The 21,063-nt window shown below is 35.5% G+C and overlaps 2 protein-coding genes across 6 annotated transcripts in view; one reads left to right on the forward strand and one right to left on the reverse strand.

Annotated features, from left to right (window-relative positions):
- Positions 1-21,063, reverse strand: part of Samuel (SAM-motif ubiquitously expressed punctatedly localized protein) — a 516,854-nt gene that overhangs the window by 409,678 nt on the left and 86,113 nt on the right. The window lies entirely within an intron of this gene.
- On the forward strand, positions 3,384-4,543 carry LOC141485340 (uncharacterized). Its single transcript, XM_074181832.1, has 2 exons — positions 3,384-3,622; positions 3,686-4,543. Exons 1-2 carry the CDS (start codon positions 3,471-3,473, stop codon positions 3,936-3,938), a joined length of 405 nt encoding a protein of 134 aa, XP_074037933.1. The 5' UTR covers positions 3,384-3,470; the 3' UTR covers positions 3,939-4,543.

Here is a 21,063-nt window from a genome sequence, read left to right on the forward strand (position 1 = left end):
AATTATGACTAATTCGTTGGAGAAGTTGGGTGCAAACTTGACCTCCGATCAATGTTTGGAGATGCACAAACATTTCCCACAAATTGAGAAATTCAATTTGATGAGACAGAAAGGTGTATTTCATATAGTTTTGTTGTGACATTGACAAATTGAATTATCCATTACTTCCGACAAAAAATCAGTTTTTATGACACACTCCAATTGTGAACATATATCGGAAACTGATTATGATAGGGCTAGAAAAGTTTGGAATTTATTCGAGTGTCAGAATTTGGGGGAATACTCTGATTTGTATTTGAAGTCGGATGTATTGCTACTATGTGATATTTTTGAAAACTTCCGCACCACAAGTTTAGAGATATATAACTTAGATCCGGCACAATAATACACTGCACCTGGATTATCATGGGATGCCATGTTGAAGTTCACTAATGTTGAATTGGAATTACTAACGTGACATTTAATGATTCACTTTTTTCAAAAAAGGTATACGAGGTGGAATTAGTCAATGTAGCGAGAGGAAACATATAGCAAATAATAGATTTTTTACCCATTATAATCCCAACGAACCTTCCACATTCATTACATATTTAGATGCAACAAATCTATACGGTCACAGTATGTCACACACCTCTACCAACAAGTGAATTTACATGGTTGACACCAAATGAAATTCTTAATCTCGATGTGATGGATGTGAGTACTGATAGTCCGTATGGGTATGTATTTGAAGTGGACATTCATTATCCACAAGAGTTGCATGATAAACATTCTGACCTTCCATTTTTTAGTCGAAAAAATAATACCACCTCGTACACAATCGAAAATTCCCAAATTAATTCCAAATTTGAATGATAAAAGAAAATATATTGTTCATTATAGAATCTACAGCAAGCTGTCAAAAATGGATTGATTGTAATGAATACACATAGAGTATTGAAATTCAAACAATCATGCTGGATGAAACCCTATATAGATCTTAATACTGAAATGCGTAATAGGTCTAACAACAAATCTGTTAAAGATTTCTATAAACTAATGAATAATGCGGTGTATGGAAAGACAATGAGAATGTAGATAATCGAATTGATGTTAGACTCGTTACACATTGGGAAAATATAAAGAAAAATATAGGTGCCAGCACTCTCATAGCCAACCAAATTTCAAAATTGTTCAATTTTCACTGATAATTTCGTTGCCATTCAATTGGGTAGAGTGAAGGTTCATTACGATAAACCATATATTTGGGATTTTCCATATTAGAATTATCTAAAACAGTCATGTATGACTTTTTCTATGGATGCATCAAACAACACTTTGATGAAAATGTCTCTTTACTTTACACAGATACCGACTCGCTCATTCTTAAAGTAAACACAGAAAATTTTTATGAATTCATAAAAACTAACATAAGTAGATTTGATACATCCAATTACAGTATAGTTAACCAATTCATATTCCAGTAACAAGTTTCAGTCTTGGGTAACTTCAAAGATGAATTTCCAAATGATCCAATCATGAGTTTTTATGGTACAGGTGCTAAAGCATATTATGTGAAATCTGTTGATGGTGAATTTAAGAAAGCCAAAGGGGTTAAACGATCTGTAATAAAGAATGAATTGACATGCGAAGATTATCAAAAAAATCGTCGAACAAGGTGGTATGATATTCAGAAAGATGAATTCATTTAGAAGCGTGTTACATGATATGTATACTGAATTAAAAAATAAAGTTGCATTATCATATCACGACGATAAACGATTTATCATTCCGAATACTACCCACACTCTTCTCCTTGGTGTCATAATGATATTGAATTTTATGAAAACGATCCAAATGAGAACATTCGTTGGATAAGTAATATTATTCAACAATCACAATCTCAGGAGACTCCATTGGATCAATTGATTATTTATTATCTGCCGAGATCAATGATTGAAATATCATTCAATATCTTCAAAACCGGAAAATCAATATTGATATTTATGTAGCCATTTATAATTAATAATATATGATAGAAGTAATGTGATATTAATGTATTATGTATGTATGTATATGTATTACTGTATAATGATATAAAATGATTAAAATTTTAATTGTATTATTTCTATTTCCCTAATCAATTACTGCAATATATAGTATAATGTAAATGACAGAAATATCAGTTTGAAGAGAATCATCGTAGAGTGCACAATGTCTAAAACAATCGATAAGTTGGTAGAAAAAGAAAATGGGGTGGTAATGTCATTCGAGGTCCTCCTGGGAATGGTTTTAAATTAACAAAAGATGGTCATTATGACATGCAAAGGAAAATATTGAAAATACAAAGTGAACCAATTGACAAGAGTGATTGTGTAACTGTATCATATCTTGAGGGGGAAATTAATGGAGCAAAGGAAGTTATACTTCTAGCCCTACAAGCTGCAATACAATCCACATAGGCAATATTGCTCGGGACGCCCGGCAAGCATTTAACGAAAAAATTGCAGAGAGGCTCGGATAACTTTCACTCGTAAATTTGACAAACTTACAAGTGATGTAGACATAAAAAATGTCTGACATAACAGCGTCTACAAATAAAAAATTTGATGCTATGTCAAACATAACAGGGACTACAATGAAAAAGTATGATGTACTGGAACAGAGAGTTGAAGTATTGGAGAAAAAACCATAAAGAAGTTTTGGAGAGAAACTATAAAGTCAGGCCATCATCATCAGGTGGACTGGGATATCCAGGACTGAACATTAAAACCAAATCATAGAATAATACAACCAAAACCAAAACCAACTGATGATGTATTAATGGAACCAACATGGTGAATGTATTCCCTCGTTAGGTTAGGTTAATAGCTACGTTAGGTTAGCTGCATACTTACGTTAGGTTAGGTGTTAGTTAGTATTCCCTCGTTAGTTAGGTTAGTTACTGTAGTTAGGTTAGGTTAGGTTAGGTTAGGGTTAGGTTAGGTTAGGTGTTCGGTTGCATAGGCGTAGGTAGCGTACTAGGTTAGGTTACGTTAATACATCGGGTTAGGTGTTCGGTTGCATAGCGGTAGGTTAGCGTACTAGGTTAGGTTACGTTAATACATACGATAGGTTAGGTGTTCGGTTGCATAGCGGTAGGTTAGCGTACTAGGTTAGGTTACGTTAATACGTTAATACTTTAGGTTAGGTGTTCGGTTGCATATTATGTTACGAACGCGCGCGCGAAGAGGGCGTAGATGTCTCTCCAGATGTCCCGCCTACCTGGGCCGAGGCCCCACCCACCTGGGCGGAGCCCAGGCAGTGGGCGGGGCCCGTTAGGGCCACGCCCCCCCCCCCCCCCCCCCCCCCCGTCGCCACCAACTTTTTCGGATACCCCCCCCCCTTTCCGAAGCCCCCGCCCCCTTTCCGAAGCCCCGCCCCTCCCCTCCCCGAAGCCCCGCCCCCCGACTCCCAACATTTGCGCATGTACACCCCTACCCTCATCGCGCATGTGCGCTCCCACCATTTTCCCACCGCTCACGCATCGAAGTCGATACCCTCCGGAGAGCACTCCACAACATTCAGTTCGAGAAGTCATCTCATCGAGAGCAGTCCACTCCACAACAAGGCAGTACGTTCCAACGACCAACTTGATATTTGAGTAAGTAAATTAGGAATGTTATTTTTTATATCAACTAACTTTGTATTATTTCTTCTTTTTCAGAATGGCAACCAATACACAGGAGGTGAATAATGCTGTGGCGTCTATTCTGCCGGTGTCCGCTGACCAGGAGGAGGCAGCATCTTCGAGAGCGGTGACGGTTGACCAGCCAACCACTTCGCGTTCGCGAGTTAGGTGCAGATCTTCTAGCCCTGACTTATTCGAGGAGGAGGAAGTCAGGGCTGTGAAGAAGGTTTGCCAACGACCTGCAGCAAAGGTTGGTCCCTATTTCAAAGTACCGAGCTACTTGCAATAGGACTAATCCTTATGCAGGTAGTTTTTCGACCTCTCGTAAGAGGGCCTCCACACCAGCAGCAGCACCAGCAGCAGTGGAAATTCCGAGGAGTCCTTCTCCGGAGTTGGTGATATTGTCGCCGTTGGTGACGCGACTACCACCGCTGCCAGCGACCACCGGCGGATCCTGAGGTGTTGGTGCCACAGCCTATCGGAGAGGTTAGTGAAAAGATGAGTGTTTTTCTGCAGAGATGCAAGAAAGCAGAACGAGCTGCCCGATCTAGCGAGGCCGCGTTGGTTACCATGAAGCGACAAATGGCTGAAATGGATAACCGACGGAGGGAACTCCAAAAGGAAATGGCCGAAATAGATCGGAATTATGCATCTCTGCAGGAAAGGTGTAAAGCAAGACCTCTTCGATAGAGCTGTACAAAAAAGTAGTGACAGTTATGGACACTCTTTTTGTAGATGAAGTGTAAATGTAAGATTAGTTTTAGGTTAGTTAGGAGTATTTAATTATGGTAGTTTTAAGTTTATATTTGTTAAGTTTATATTGAATAAAGGAAAAGGAAGTGAAATAAAGGGTGTACACTGTTTTTTGGTTTGGTACACATTGAACAATGCGATGGTTGGAGCATTTTTCTTCACTTCCTCTATTATTATTATTATTTTTTTTTATTTCAATTCCAAGTTCTTCTAGACAAATACCTCACATCAATTTTTGTGTTCTCTAATCACTTGTAAATAATTTCATGTGAAGAAAATTTAAAAAATAAAAAAATAGACATGTTTCATAGTGAAATCGACAAGTAATTTCATTTGTATTTTATCCATTCAAGTATCTCTTTCATTGAATATGTCTTATGTCACTTTGCAATTTACCCCTACTCATTGAATATGTCTTATGTCACACTACAATTTACCCCTACTCAATGTTCCACTCCTCTCCCACTCCCTCTCGAAAGTATAAAAGTAGAAATCATCTGATGAAACATTCAGTTGATCAGCTAGCATCGAGATGGAACCCGATTCAACCTCCGAACCCTATAGCTGCCCGGATCAGGGGTACAACTTCAATTACTGGGATAACAGCCAGGTACAGGTGTCTCTTCCACCACGGAACCCCACAGTCCGCCATACGAATACCGGATCACGACATCAGGATGCAAGTTCAGCATGTCACTGGCAGTGACGAAGGACACTTGGATGACTCGGAATATCCAGATCCTGACGGATGGTGGGACCCTGCTTATGATGACATTGTCCCAATGAGTAGCGACGACGACGATGATGACGACGACGACTCTGGTGATGATGCTGATGACGAGCTTGACGTTAGACGTCCTCCACCATCCCCTATCCTCATCGAGGATAGTCCTCCGCCATCCCCAATCCTAATCGATGATGATGTCCTCAATTCCGATGATGACATATAATCATCTACTCGTCCATCATTTCCTTTCCTTTCCTTCCACGGAGTACACACTTTTTGGTTGGTGTACACGAGGCACTGCGAGGCTGGGGCAGTGTCTTCCTCCCTTCCTCTCCTCTTATTAGTTTTTTTTCCATAATAATCACTAGAATTTCTCCTAATAATCGCTCAGAGTTTCATTCTTGATGTTTTCGAATCTCAAACACTGTTCTACATTTCACCCCCTCCATTTCATTTCTTCCAATATAAATATAGCAACAATCCCAGTTCTATATCATTCTTCCACAATGTCGAGTACAGGACCCATCCAAGTACATGAAATAGATTCAACGTCTGATCATTTGAGTACAACCTTCGCTCAATTTCTGCAGCGAATCTATGATCTTCCTGATGATTTCGCAGAACGAGTGGAACAAGGTATTCAGGACGACATAGATGCTGTTGACGATAATAATGCGGATGATGTGATTAGTATATCATCTGATTCAGCTGATTATGACGACGACGACATCATGAGTATATCATCTGATTCAGATGACTACTATGAGGATGATATCATTAGTATATCATCTGATTTCAGATGACGATACCATAATTATTGTTTCTGATGATGAGGAGCGTTAGTCCATATCATTGCATGGATTAATAAAAAAATAACAGCCCTTTTCAGGGCTACAATTAAAGACTGAAACAATAAAAAAAATAGCTCTTTTCAGAGCTACCATTATACTTTCAAACAGAAACAGATTCATACCATTGTTAACATTATGTTAACATTATAATCTCAAACGAAATATATGTATGTGAAAGTATTCATCATTATATGCATATGAATGATTGACAAATGCCAACTTCAACTTTCATTTAAAGTAGTACTCATCATATGCATAGATATTCAATGACTATCAAATTCCAAATTTCGACTTTTCAGTCAAAGTAGTAATTTATTTGTCATATAATGTATAGATATTCAAAGACTAACAAATTTCCAACTTAGACTTTTATTAATCAAAGTATTCATTTGTCACATAATCTATGAATACTAATACAACTAACTACTGTTTGTGTGAATAATGTAGCCCTGAAAAGGGCTGTTGTTTTTTTTTTGACCAGTAGGTCCACGGTTATTGTGCCACAGGTTGGACATTATTACATATAATACATGTAGATACTCGGGTGAAGTTTGTTAGTGGCCTCTCGCAAGCTTCACACCAATTCTGTCCCATTTCCATAATTGAGACAGTGTTGTGGGTGTTGACATGGGCATACCACCCTCCATTATTGTTTCTATGCGAATAAAACCGAAAGCAGCACCAACATAGTTTTTTGTTCTCTCCATCTATTGTGCTGATCAATACGTATGCATCCAATGCACAATACAAATCCAAGGGATCTTCCAGTGTCTCACTGACATTGAGTGTTCGCATACCGATCCTCATAGCACCATCACCTTCAGTTGTGTCAGCTTCTATCCCTTCATCATCTCCTTCTTCATCCATGACCCTCTCAAACTCCATCACGTCATCATCTTCGTCGCTTTGGTTGGCCTCGTTTTCAACTTCGTCTATCTCATCTTCATCGACTCCAACATCTTCTGCTTCAACTATTACTTCCTCTAGCGGAACATTGACATCCTCATCATCTGATTCGTCTATCCAATTGTTTTCATCAACAGCAGCTATTCTATTTAATGCAGCATTTATTTTTGCAGAATTCATCTTGTTGTTGTTTGCTCACAGTTGTAGAGAGTGAATGAATGAACTCTAGGTTTGCAAGTCAACTTATATAGGAGGTGATGCGACTCCCACTTGACTCGTTTAGAGTGGAATAGTAGGAGAAGTTATCCCACTATACTTCCACATGATGTTGATTTGTATAAATAGAGATCGTAGGTATAGGAGAGAGCATTCAGAGTTTCTGTAAGTCATCTCTTTATATTTCTAATCGAATTAGTAAAATGCCGTTTCCAAAAGAGTGGAATGAAAAACCAAAAGTGTGTGTCTACCCAATGATGATTGCAGGGGCTATTGTGTGCTACTTTTGTCAAATAAGTAGACCTAAGGATTCAATCAATCCATGTACTGGTATGTGTAGTGATTGCGTGTTGCGGATTCAACTATCGCCTCCTTCTCATCCACCGAAGCGAACAAAATCGGATTATCGTCAACAACAGTTACAGTGTCTGAAGTGTTCCGAACCTATAATATTTAACAATATAGGTATCTGTAGAAATATTTGTGGTATCTGTGCTGCCGTTCCAACTCCACTGCAACGTTGTTTGCGTTGTGATACATATTCCATGAATTGTTGGAATCATGTATGCAATGCATGTAGAAGTACTTGGGATCTGTGTGAGAAGGTTGGTCAACTCTACCCCAATAGGAGAATCCATTTTTTTCAATGTTGGTGTTTGACGCACGAGCAACAACTATTGAGGAATAGAGTCAAAGAACGTTCCACATCCACAGAGACATATTAACATTTTTCATTTTTTATTATCGTTATTGTCCTCTATTATTAATAAATATATATATATTTTGAATTTATTTGTATTATTTTCTAACATTTAAAAATACATGCATGCAACACAAAGTTTTCCTCTTAAATGACAAAGATTGTTACATGCGTGAATAGTTTAGTGAGAGAGCGCATGTGCCAGTTGATGAAAGAGCGCATGCGCTAGTTTATTTTCTTCTATAAATGGTGAGGTCTCAGTAACATCATCACCTTTCCTATCCACATTCTATTGCTATCACATATCATTCCTCAGACCTTAATAATCATGAGCTCTATGCCGCATTGATTGCTGAAGATGGTTCACCACTTGTTGATATCGATCAGACTGATTTTGAAAATATTCCAGTATTACATTTATCGAGTCAAGATTCGATAAATGATTTTGATATTAACGACTTCGTTAACTTTGCAGATGTGCCAGAACCAAATGAGCAAATTATTATTGAAAATCCGATCGTTTCGCAATTATCATCACTCAAACACTCTTCATCTACCCTTCCTCTTGGTGTTGATAAGAAATCTAGAACAATCAAGAGGAAGGTTACTAAGGCATCTTCATCGATTGTCACTGACTTTAAAGAAAAGAAAGAATCCAAAAGTGTTGTGCGACAGAAAAAACCCGCAACGAAAAGTGACAGATCGAAGAGGAAGCCAAAAGGTACTCCTAAAGAAATGAAGAGTGATTTGAAAGCTGAACCGCTATCTTCTTTCAGCCCCCTCCATCGGTTTGGGGAAATGAAAAGGAAAGCAAAATGCCGTCTTGTAAAGGCACAGATGACTATTGCTGAACTTGAAAAGAGTGAGCGAGCTATTAATGCTAATAATGAAACTCTTGAAGCATTAGATGCCAAGATTGCATTAGCGAAGGTTGAATTGGCTAGAATGTCTAAAGATGCTGATGAACTCCGTTCAAAAATTGGTAAAGATAAGCAATTCCATCAACGTTCGAGAATGCAAGCTCAGGCTGAGCTTGAGGAGTCGACTAAGCTTTATGAGACAGCATTATCAGTGAGAGATAATTGGCAAAAAGAGTTGGATACTGCATTTCAAAGTGACGGCGATTAGTTTTGGGAATGATAATGTGTTTTCAATATCGTGAGTTGAAAAATATAAGCGGGAATGGAGTATACAATTAATTTGGTTTGGTATACACAGAACATTGCGAATGGCTGGGGCAATGTTTACCGCTGCAATATTTTTCAGTTCACATACTTATAATTGAAATGAAAACAATAATGAACTTTAATATTACTTTATTCATAAAAGTCACTATTATATACATTTAAACCATATTTGATTCATCAATCCAAGAATTTTGTTCGCTAGGAAGGCCTAACCACTTTACATATACTTTATTTTTTCTTCTCTTCAACACCTTCTCAATCAGATATACGTCAGGATTCTCGGTTCGTAATAACTCTTCTTCGTAAAAACATCCTCTAATCGGCTGTTCATTCATATCTTCAAGATTATAAGTCGTTGGGATGGTTTTATTAATTTTAACAATCTTGAATAGCTCCGTGGTAAAATTCGCAGTGTAAGACTTTTCAAAAATATGTTTGTATTTACTTATACGTACAATATCATTTAATTGGAATTTGGGTTTACTTTGTCTTCCTCCAATTCCATTGATACCCTTGAATTTTAATTTTGTTGTTGAATCAACATTGATGGGTGCCATACCTATTGTACGATGAACTTTATTATTATATCTACTAGTTATAATTGGAAGAATATCAAGCCATTTGTGGTGACCTCTCATCGAAAATTCCTTGTAGAGCCATGCCTTTATTGTACGAATCACTCTTTCTGCTATAGCTGCCTTCTTTGTGCTAAATGTTGAATAATGATTGATATTATATTCTCGCATGAGAGATGAGAAGCTTTTATTGAAAAATTCTTTCCCTTGATCGCTTTGTATGTGTTTGGGGGAGTATTTGGCTTCTTTCAGTACATGTTTCATTGCATTAGTTACTGTACTACCTGTTTTATCTTTAACTGCTACAGTCCACAGATATTTGGAGTAACAATCTATCACTACAAGTATATATCGGTATCCTTCATTACTTTTTGCATAAGGTTGCAGTTCAGCTAAATCTATTTGCCATAGATCTGCAAAACCTTTGATGGTGGTTATTCTTCTACGAAAATTACGTCTTGCAGGTTTATGTAATTCATTAACAACTTGTCGTTTGACATCACTTATTTCATTAGTCATTCTATTTCAATATGATTAAAGAGAAAAGGTGATAATGTTACTGCATTGAATGATGATGTGACAGTGATCATTACATGTGAATATGTTAATATATTATACCTTCTTCACGTAATTCTTCAATTATTGAAATTATTTCATTATCATGTCCGGTATGTCCGGCTGACTTTGAAGCTACCAATAGTCGTAGGCGAGCAACTAACTCTTTCGGTGAATTCCAGTACACATAATTCACAGGTTTAGAATTATATATTTTCTCCATTTTCACTCGTTTGAGTGCTCCACCAATTTTACTTCTACTTCTTATTGGATATTGTCGTGAGTCTAATAGAGGTTTGATAACTTCACGAAATTTTTTAGAATTTGTATTTTTAAAACCATTCTTCAGATGATATTGTTTATATGGAGCATTCGTTATTTTCAATATTTTGGAATATACTTGACGAGTTTTTCTTCATTATCAACATCTTGTGGATTCTTCAAAAAAATCATATCATACAATTCTGGACTACCTGCGCATTCATATTTTTTCACTTTATTAGCATCCCAAAATGAAATGTTTCCATCTTTGAAATTTACCACTAGACTTCCCATTTTCAGCTTTTGTGTAATTGGATCCATACGTACGCCAAATGTTCCATCATATGCTGGATTTCTAGATTTTATATTATTCAAATGTTTCATCAAAACATCTTCACCACTTTCATTCATAACAGGTGAGATGTCAGGATCCGAGGAATCGATGTGGGACGATGATGGTGTTTCGAATAGAGTTGTTCTCATATCGTCTTGAAGTGTGCTCGTGTCACTATTCACAGATGATACACTACCAAAAGATTGTTTTCTTCCTATTGGAGTACTCATGGGATAATTTGAAGTAGATTGAACAGTTCCATGATTTGGTGATAACACTGGTGATTTAGAAGTAGCGTTTGATGATAAAACATTCAATGGTTTCATTATGGGCTCATACAATCTTTCAAGTGTCGTACGATTTTCAATATTATCATTCTTGATAGAGTTGAATTTCTGCCTGACAGCTTCTGTTGTCTCTACTAGTTGACGTTTCAAATTTATTTCATTGTTTTTATTTTCAGGATCTTTTTTTGTATTCATAATGCCCTTTTTTTTGAATTAAAGCTTAATTCGTTGGTGAAGTGACCACTACAATATTCAGTGATCGAATAAGTTCCAAAAACAAGATCATGGGTATATAAAACTATCGAATCCTTTGCGATATCTACCTTCATCTATTTTTCTATCCTTATCAATGACTAGAAATCCATATTGGTCCTCCCAGCATTTAACACACATCAATTGGAATTGTTTGAATGTTACATCGGGTGAAACATGATCTGAATAAATGTGATGTAAATTCGTCTCATCTTGTTTGAACATTATAATGAAATTGGTATTGTCACGCACTAACTGTTTGGGTACCCGTGAATATGTCTGTGCTAGATAAAAACAATCAACATCCTTATGACGTCCCATACAGAAATATGATCTAATAATATCTTGCTTTTCACATATTACATCATCGAAAATGAAAACAGAATTAGGCTTAGCGTCGGAGGGTTCCACTATTTCTGCATTATTGCTGAATGTATAAAAACCTAATCCTTTTATAGGTTCCAAAACACTTCGCAAGTACTGATATTTAGGTTGATTGAGTGATTTCGAATAGAGATACACATTTCTAAATCTCAGTCCTTGTGGATGTGTTAATAGTGATATCATTGCATTCGTCTTTCCACAATTTGAAGGTCCTATAATGAGTCCTCGAACTGATGATGGAAGTAGTGGACCATGTCTGAATACCCTTTGTCCATTCAATCCACAACCAAATTTCTCATCTAGATTATCTACAGCAAACTTTTCTTTCTGTTTTACAATGCGCATCGTGCCGTGGTTGGAGACTATATAAATGTTATTAGCTTATTCATTTCAATGTGTACCATCAAACGATACGGACGTATTGAAAGTGATCGTAAAATTAAAAGAGGTTGTGGTTTTGTTAATGATTTAATAAACAAACTTCCTTTCGAATTACATCTACCGGAGGTTATCAATACTGTGGACCGGGTACAAAATTGAAACAACGTTTAGCTCGTAACGACCCTGGAATCAATAAATTAGATATTGAATGCAAAAAACACGATATTCAATATTCTAAGCATCCATCCGATCTTGCAGCAAGACATTTAGCCGACAAAGAACTTGAATACAGCGCTTGGGATAGGGTTAAATCGAAGGACGCGAGTATTGGGGAAAGAGCAGCTGCATTACTTGTCACCAACATTATGAAAGCGAAAAGACATATGGGCATGGGTTGTAGTACCAATAAGAAAAAATGTAAGAGGAAACAAACGAAGAAAAATAAAATTAAAAAAGTTGCATTTGGTGCTGGGATAGTCCATAAAGTGCGAAATGTATTGAAGAAAGCTGGTGGGAATCAATTTGTGACGAATAATAGCAAAAAAGCTATCACTGTGGCATTGCAGGCGGCACGTAAATACCTTAAAGCTGCCGGTGGAAAGAAGAAAATCCGCACACCACGCATAATTCCTGTTCCCAAGATCGGTGGACTTTTACCATTGATACCAATTTTTGCTGGACTATCCGCACTAGGAAGTTTGGCGGGAGCTGCTGCTGGTATTACCAAGGCCGTGAATTCGGCAAAAGCCAGCAGAGCGGCTTTAATGGAAGCCAATCGTCACAATAAAACCATGGAGGCTGTAGCATTAGGCAAACGCGGAAGTGGAATATATCTCAAACCATACCGTAAAGGTTTAGGACTATATTTAAAACCATACAAAGCCACAAACAAAACAAAAAACTAATTGAACCCCTACCTCAGAGGCCTCTTACTGATCTCGATCTCAGTTATTATGCACAAAAAATGAAAATTCCACATTTTCGTGGTGTTTTTATGCGTGATAGATTACCATCTTCAGGTCCAAAACAAAACGAGACAGCTATTGTTAATTTAGATGGAATAAGTGGACCAGGAACACATTGGGTGGCATATAAAAAATGTGGGAAAGAAGTCACATATTTCGATAGTTTTGGAGATCTACCCCCACCATTGGAATTGACTCGATTCTTTCGAAAATGTTCGAATGTAAAAATCAAATATAACTATGATCGACAACAGAAATTTAATACAGTTCTCTGTGGTCACTTGTGCTTGCAGTTTCTCTCTAAATAATTTTCCAAATAAAAATGGATTCAACACCAAAACTGGATCGGGAGGCTATCAAGGGAATGGGGTTTTCACTTAGAATGTTTTCAAAATATGGTACCTTGAAAAAAATGGATAAAGTGATGCTTGCAAATATGCCTAAGGAAGTGATACTTGCATGTGTTGCACATGAGATTGCATATGTTTGGGAAAAGTTGCCTAAGCATCTGCAAGATGACATCGATATAATGAAACATAGATATTGTTATGAGCACCACCACCACGATCAAAATTCAGAATCGGATGTTAATGACGGTCCTATACCTCGGAAATCTATGTGTTGTATTTGTAATATAGAGGATGTGAATATTGGTATCAATAAAAATGATACTTATTACAATACAACACCTTCCAAAAAGTGTAAATTGTCTCAAATGTGCTGTTGCTGTGTACAATAATAAATTGAAATGTGTTTCAAAATATTCATCAGTCATGTCACGAAAGTTCGAGCTACAAGCTGTCGGGACAAGTGTCTTGAGTGCGGATTTTTTTCCACCAATTGAATTGGATAGGAACAGTCGTTATGGATTAGGACTTTTGGGATTCTATGGATGCAATACAATCAATAATATAACTGAAGCTAATAACTTAGTTAGTTTTAGAATCAGTAATGACAACTCATCGATACCCCAAAAGTTGACAATTGAAATTCCATGTGGTGCTTATGAAATAGAAGAGATCAATGCCGTCATACAGAAACATATCATGTTCAGATTGTTTCATGATAAAAAACCAAATGATGTCGTTGCAGATGATATTTTCTATCTACACGCCAATAATAATACATTCAAATGTGAAATGCGATCCAAATATGAAATTGATCTGACACATCCAAATTCAATAGCAGAAATGATGGGGTTCGCTCATGAAATATTTCCACCAAATCAGATACATGAATCATCATTACCAATAAACATTACAACTGTGAGACTTATCCGCTTAGATTGCAATATAATATCTGGTTCATATATAAATGGTGAAGAATCCCACATTCTTTTCTCATTCGATATTGATGTTGAACCTGGCTACAATCTTACTAAAGAACCACACAGTATTATATATATGCCTGTCAGTCCAGAAGGTCGTCAATTGATTCACAACATTACAGTGCGTATTTTGGATGAAAAAAATAACCTTATCGATTTTGGAAGTGAAGAAGAGATTTTCATTATTTTGGAATTGAAGAAAATCGAATAACTGTTGTTATGGGTTTCATTTATAATAGACAAAATCGCATTGAACAATCCCAAACGAGTTGCACTATCAAAAAGAAAGGTGTGCATAAAAAGAAGCTCATTCCACAAGTGTATGCTAAACAGTTAGCACATAACGCTCTGTCTGTGAGTGATCTTAAATTTTTGAAATCGATTGGATTGAAAGTGAGAAAATAACAATGGTGCTCGAAACAAACAATGAAAAGTTGAATATATTCAATGAACCAGTGCTCGATCATTCTCTCATAAGTTTACATGAGCACACATATAAGCCCTATGGATCACCGCTATTCAGGAATTCGGATGAAATCAGAATTGCAATCAATAATCAAGATGTTATACTAGATATTGCCGAGAGCTTCATTTACATAGAAGGTAAATTCACCCCCAAAGATGTAGCGAAAACATGCTATCTCTCGAATAATGCAATTGCATTTCTCTTTGACGAAATTCGTTATGAAATGGGAGGTGAACAAGTGGCTGTTGTTAGAAAACCTGGGATAACATCTACAATGAAAACCATGATATCATTTGGACAATCTCATGCTAACACATTATTGACATCTGGTTGGGGACTTTCACAATTGAAGCAAGATATCTTGGATACAAACAGTCATGTTTTTAGTGGAAAACTACCACTGAAATATTTGATGGGTTTTGCTGAAGATTACAACAAAAGTATCTTGAATGCCAAACAGGAATTGATTTTGATTATCGCTCGATCATTCAAAAACTCATATATAGGTGAGGTTGATGCTGATTTGGAAATAAATAAAATCGAATGGAAAATAAGGCATATTGTACCAGATGATAAACACAAGCTCAAACTTTTGAGTAGAATAAACAAAAGCGGTCTGAATGCCAAAATCAAGTTGGCGTATCGTATGTGGGACCTCTATGAACTACCATCATTACGTGGGACTTCTTCAGACATATGGGCCATCAAAACAACTAACGCATTGGAAACTCCTCGTTTTGTCATCATCGCATTCCAAAGTACTACCACATCTGAAGATAGAACACAAGATATTACAAAATTCACAACTGCTGATATCAATAGTATTCGAGTATACTTGAATTCTGAAGTTTATCCATATGAGCGTTGGAATTTGAATTTCGATAAAAAACTTGATGCTCCTGCTTATTATGCTTTTGAGAGTTTCCAGCGAAGTTATTATGATAAAGATATGAGTGAACCTCTGATGGACATTGGACAATTTAGAGAGAATCCACTATTCGTCATCGATTGTTCCCATCAACCGAATGCAACAAAATCATCAACTATTGATATAAAGATTGAGTTTGAGACGAGGAAGACCAAGTTTCCAGACAACACTAAAGTATATGCATTAATTTTGCATGATACAGTTTTAACATACAATGCATTGGATGGTTCAGTTCATAGCAGATATTGACACTTTTTTTTCACTCTATCATGTACTGTTTTATGATCTTTTTTTTTTTTATTTGTAACTGACTTATATCATGTATTGTATTTTATATCATATTTATTGTTTTGTAATCATTTTCTATTGTATTTCATCAGATTTAAATAAATAAAACATGAAAATAATACAAAGTTTTTTATTTGACATTATTTATGATTCACAGGAACATACAGACTATCTAAAATAACTTCTTCCTCATAATCATCATTTTCGCGACCATCTTCAATTTCCTCTCGATTTTCATCATTCAATTCAAAGTGATGAATAATCCATTCTGGCAAGTATGGTTGGAGGCTATACAGGAATCTTCTTAGGTTCAGTTCAATCATAACCTCACAAAGTTGCCACAATTCCAATTCATTATCCAAAAATTTGTTGCAAACTTCTGCACCACTCCAATAGTTCTCAGCATCACGAAGGCATAATTCGATTTGTTTTTCATCATAGCATACACTCATATCATAAACGCTTGCATGTTCGGCTCCATCACCCAACACCTTCAATTTAGACGACAAATGTTGAACCGATGATTTGAGATCTACAATATCGACCCAATCTTGACTTGCGTACTGCATCCACATCTTTAAATGGTGGAACTGAAATCGAACAAAAAAAAAAAACAATAAGCAACCTCCAATTTTTCAGTGATATAATACTCACATTCCCATTTTACTTGTAGTTACAAAGTGAGTGTATTCAACTAAGTTAGTAATGTTTATATTTCCATATAATTATCATCTAATATATGAATATTAATAAAACAATAAGAAATTCATTATAATTACTATTATTATTCAATCATATTGAATTTGACTAGAGTTATCGTTTTCACACCAAAAAAAACTTTGTAAGCTATGACCTAAAGAAATTCACTATAAATTATTACTATTATTCAATCATATTGAATTTGACTAGAGATCGCGTTTTCATGCCAGCAAAACTTTGTTGGCTCTGTCCTAAATACATCATCGTATATTTACCACCTGATGAGTTGATACAAGATATATCGTCATCACTGAATTGCAACGAAATACGTTTTGGTAGCCATGTTTTAAATAATTTATCATTGCTCACATCTTGCAAAGTTAATAAAATTGATTTACCAAATCGTGTAGAATAAGTTGACATATTTTTAATTATGTACACTTCATCAATTGGCAATGATGATAAGGCCTTTTGCTCTAGTATTTCAACCTCCTGTACAATCAAATTATTAATTTTATTCAAGTCTACTTTTGAAACGGACATGATGAAAATATATATGAAAATATAAACAATTTCCAACAGACAAATACACTCACCGTCTTCCTTCTATTACGAACTGAATAACACTCTACCAATTGCTAACTGCTGCAGATATATTCGTCTACTGATTTCATAGTGTGCCAGGCATTTCTTTTATATTAAACAGTGTGAGTCACCCCCACCATGAAACCGTGAAAGATTCACATTGCTAGTTGCTATCCACTAGAGATGCCTGACGTCACAGCCAAGCCCATCTCCCAACTTGATGCGATAACAGTTGCCGGTACGAGCAAGCAGTGGTCGTTGCGGTCTCGGAGAGGGTAGACGCTAGGCAAACAGTCCTCGGCTGCCGTTGTGTCACCATGGATAGCGGGGCTAGAGCGAACCTTCATCGCTTCAGGAGAGGTGAGGGCAGACCGATGAATACGCATTACTCTGCCACACGTCGTGGAGTGAACATGTCGCTCTCTAGCCGTTGAACGGTTATTGCTGTGACGTCACTCCACTACTAACTTGGTGCCCTAACACCGATGGAGCATTTATTACTTGGAGGATCTTCGAAGTATGCAGACGTATGTTTGTACATAGACAAACAAGCACATGATGAAACCCTGTACCGTGCATTCTCCTACACACACACATAAACACACAAAATCTCATATGAAAAAAAAATCTGAACGATCCATGCACCAGACACTTCAAGGTCACAACGCCTTGACTTCACTGCACAACAAAAAAACTTCACCAAACAACAACCAATAAAAAAAGCAATTAATACGTCATAGTGGTGGGGGGAGGCCGAGAATCAGCTGTAAACAACTACTAAGTGAGACAAATTCGGATTTTTCAGAACTGAAATTTTTTCAGGAAAAAAGTGTATTCGTAGTAAGTTGGTGGTCTTGATCACGAATCTGAAGGAATTTTGAGCCTATTTTGCCCCCTAATATATTTTACCGTAAAAATGGGGTGTTCCATCGCGAGTGGCGGACAGTGTATATCACTTTGGCCAACCCTATTCAGTTATATATATATATATATATATATATATATATATATATATATATATATATATATATATATATATATATATATATATATATATATATATATATATATATATATATATATATATATATATATATATATATCGCGATGGAACACCCCATTTTTAAGGTAAAATATATTAGGGGGCAAAATAGGCTCAAAATTCCTTCATATATATATATATATATATATATATATATATATATATATATATATATATATATATATATATATATATATATATATAAAACTTGGGAATTTCTTTGGGTGAACAGCAGAACGGAAGTGTACTCTTATAACACAAGTTATTCCAATATTTCGATAAAATTTATTATCATCTTCAGGGAAAAGCTACAAATGTTTTATGGTGATAATACAATATGAAAAAGTTTTTTTTTATTTTAATAATGATATAAATTTTTTTTTTTTATACAACTTACTGTTAGTGAGGTTGGCCGTGTCGAAAAGAATGTTATATCTAAACAATTGAAACATGTCAATACAATAAAATAGTCATCAAGTTAAAAGAGGTAGACACCTCACTGGATACAAAGAAGAATAATGAATTAAAACTTTTGATAAAAATCGTTATTTGTTTTAAAATTATGGGAATACCGGTAAACGCCATGTGCATTCAGAAACAAGAGAGAGAGGCACAAGACAGTTGACATATTGAAAATGACAGTTGTCATGTCATTATATTATAAAGGTGTGTTAGTTTGTAAATGATAACAATCTGGAACACAAAGGGAACTGATTATGGAACAAGTGTGATCAGAGACATCTGCTGTTCTGTAAGTAAATAAATGAGAGAAAATCCACAAAATCAAATATATTAATTAATTAACAAAATCCTCCGTGGTCTTGAGGAATGGAATGAAGAAAATATTTAATCAAAATAAAACCCTGCCTTAGGGAGGTTGGAAGTTTTGTTGAAACAATATCAAATATTATGAATTTATATTGGAGAAGAGAACCCAGAATTATTGTTCATTTGGAAATTATGTAAATTTTTATCAATGTCTAATAAGAAGGCATAGATTCCACTGAGATGATCAATGTCAGACCTTTTATTAAGGCAGTTATCTGATTGTAATATGAAAGACATTTCCAAAAACAATCTTTTAGATGTATTTCTTTCAGTTGATAAAATTTTTGCTGAATTAAAGTTCATGTTATGACCTTCTTTGTAAACATGATTGCTGAGAGCACATCTCTCAGGATGTAATCTACTGTCACTCTTATGTGACGAGATTCTGTCTTTTAGTAATCTTGACGTTTGACCAATATATTCACTACTACAATTTAGACAAGGAATGGAATAAATTAGATTAGACTGAAGGTTGATGGGAGTTTTATCTTTAAGTTTAGAAAATAGTTTATTAATGGTGAAAATGGTTCTAAAGGCTATTTTTACATTTAAATCTTTGAAAATTCTGCATAGCTTTGGTGTCATATCGCTTATGTATGGTAAAGAGGAGAATAATATAGGAACTGGAGGTGGATCAGTCCCAATTGTGACATTGTCAGACACTAAAGGATTTTCATCCAACTGGTTATTATTATTGACTTGCACGTCCATGGTAGACGTGCTAAATAAGATCTTCTTAAGTAGAGGATCTGGGTAGGAATTATTAATGAATAATTGGAAAAGTATATTTAAATTTTTTTTTATGAAAAGAGGGATCGGAAAGGACAGACTGTCCTTCAACTATATCAACAGGTATGGGTTTCTATGAAGATCTAAGAGCTACACATGGAAATGAAATTGTGAATAAAATGAAACAGTGGTCACGTTTAAAGAAGAAGCTAGCCAAAGAAAAAAACCGTAGATGTTTCCTCCTGAGATGTCGTACTGTAGGAATACTTCCAACACACATTACACATGCAACCCAACACATTGATAAACTAGTGTTAAGACAAGATGTAGATTATAATAACAACACACCAGGAACTTTCACTTGCAGGTTAGGAACCAAACTTCTTAATTATGAAATTAATAGTAATCATAAATGTTTTAAACGAATTCAACAAAATTTAGAGTTGCTTAAAAATGAGATAATCCAACTATCAAATCACACCGTTTTCTTAGAATTTTCTGGAAGACAACAAATCTCTTTCAATAAAATTTTTCATAAAATTAGATTAAAGAATTTAAATAAATTTAACAAATTATTAACAGCCATGAATAAATTAAAACTCTCTACCAAACCAGAATGGTTAAAGAATCTTTCAGGCACTAGTATCCCTGAAGATATTTCAAGTTTTTTGGCTCTAGGCCCCAAATTTAGTATTGAACCCATCGTTGATGGCACATTCTCCATAAAAAATCTTTTAGCTGATGTTGACTACATCACCTCCACTATCTCCAATGATAGTGAAAGAAACTCCTTAGTAGCACGTTCTACTAACATTATTACAAATTTTATAATTTCTAAACAACTTTTGAACAGAAATTTCTTCCAAAATCTGTTCTTAAAAACTAAACGCTTCCTAAAAAATAATCCAGACCTCGTAATTACCAAATCTGATAAAGGTAATGTTACTGTGATACTTGATCGTGACCAATATATCAACCTTTCTACAAATCTTATTGAAAATTGTGATTCTTATTCACAAGTAAATAAAGATCCGACATTACAAGTTCAACGTAACTGTAATGAGTTAATTAAACAATTATTTGAATCTAATCAGATTGACGAACCTACAAAAAAACGTCTCACCAATTATACTGGTATTTTACTAAAATTTTATGCTTTACCTAAAATTCATAAACCAACCCTATCTG

The sequence above is a fragment of the Leptinotarsa decemlineata genome, unplaced genomic scaffold, assembly GCF_025532065.1.
Source record: "Leptinotarsa decemlineata unplaced genomic scaffold, Ldec_3_MD MMD2_tig00026316_RagTag_RagTag, whole genome shotgun sequence".
NCBI classification, from domain to species: domain Eukaryota; kingdom Metazoa; phylum Arthropoda; class Insecta; order Coleoptera; family Chrysomelidae; genus Leptinotarsa; species Leptinotarsa decemlineata.

What these genes read in the sequence shown, in the direction of transcription:
- LOC141485340 (XM_074181832.1), top strand. Translation starts at nt 3,471, where the DNA reads ATGTGCGCTCCCACCATTTTCCCACCGCTCACGCATCGAAGTCGATAC. An exon ending in ACGACCAACTTGATATTTGA is followed by an intron (nt 3,623 to 3,685) that starts GTAAGTAAATTA and finishes CTTCTTTTTCAG; the next exon opens with AATGGCAACCAATACACAGG.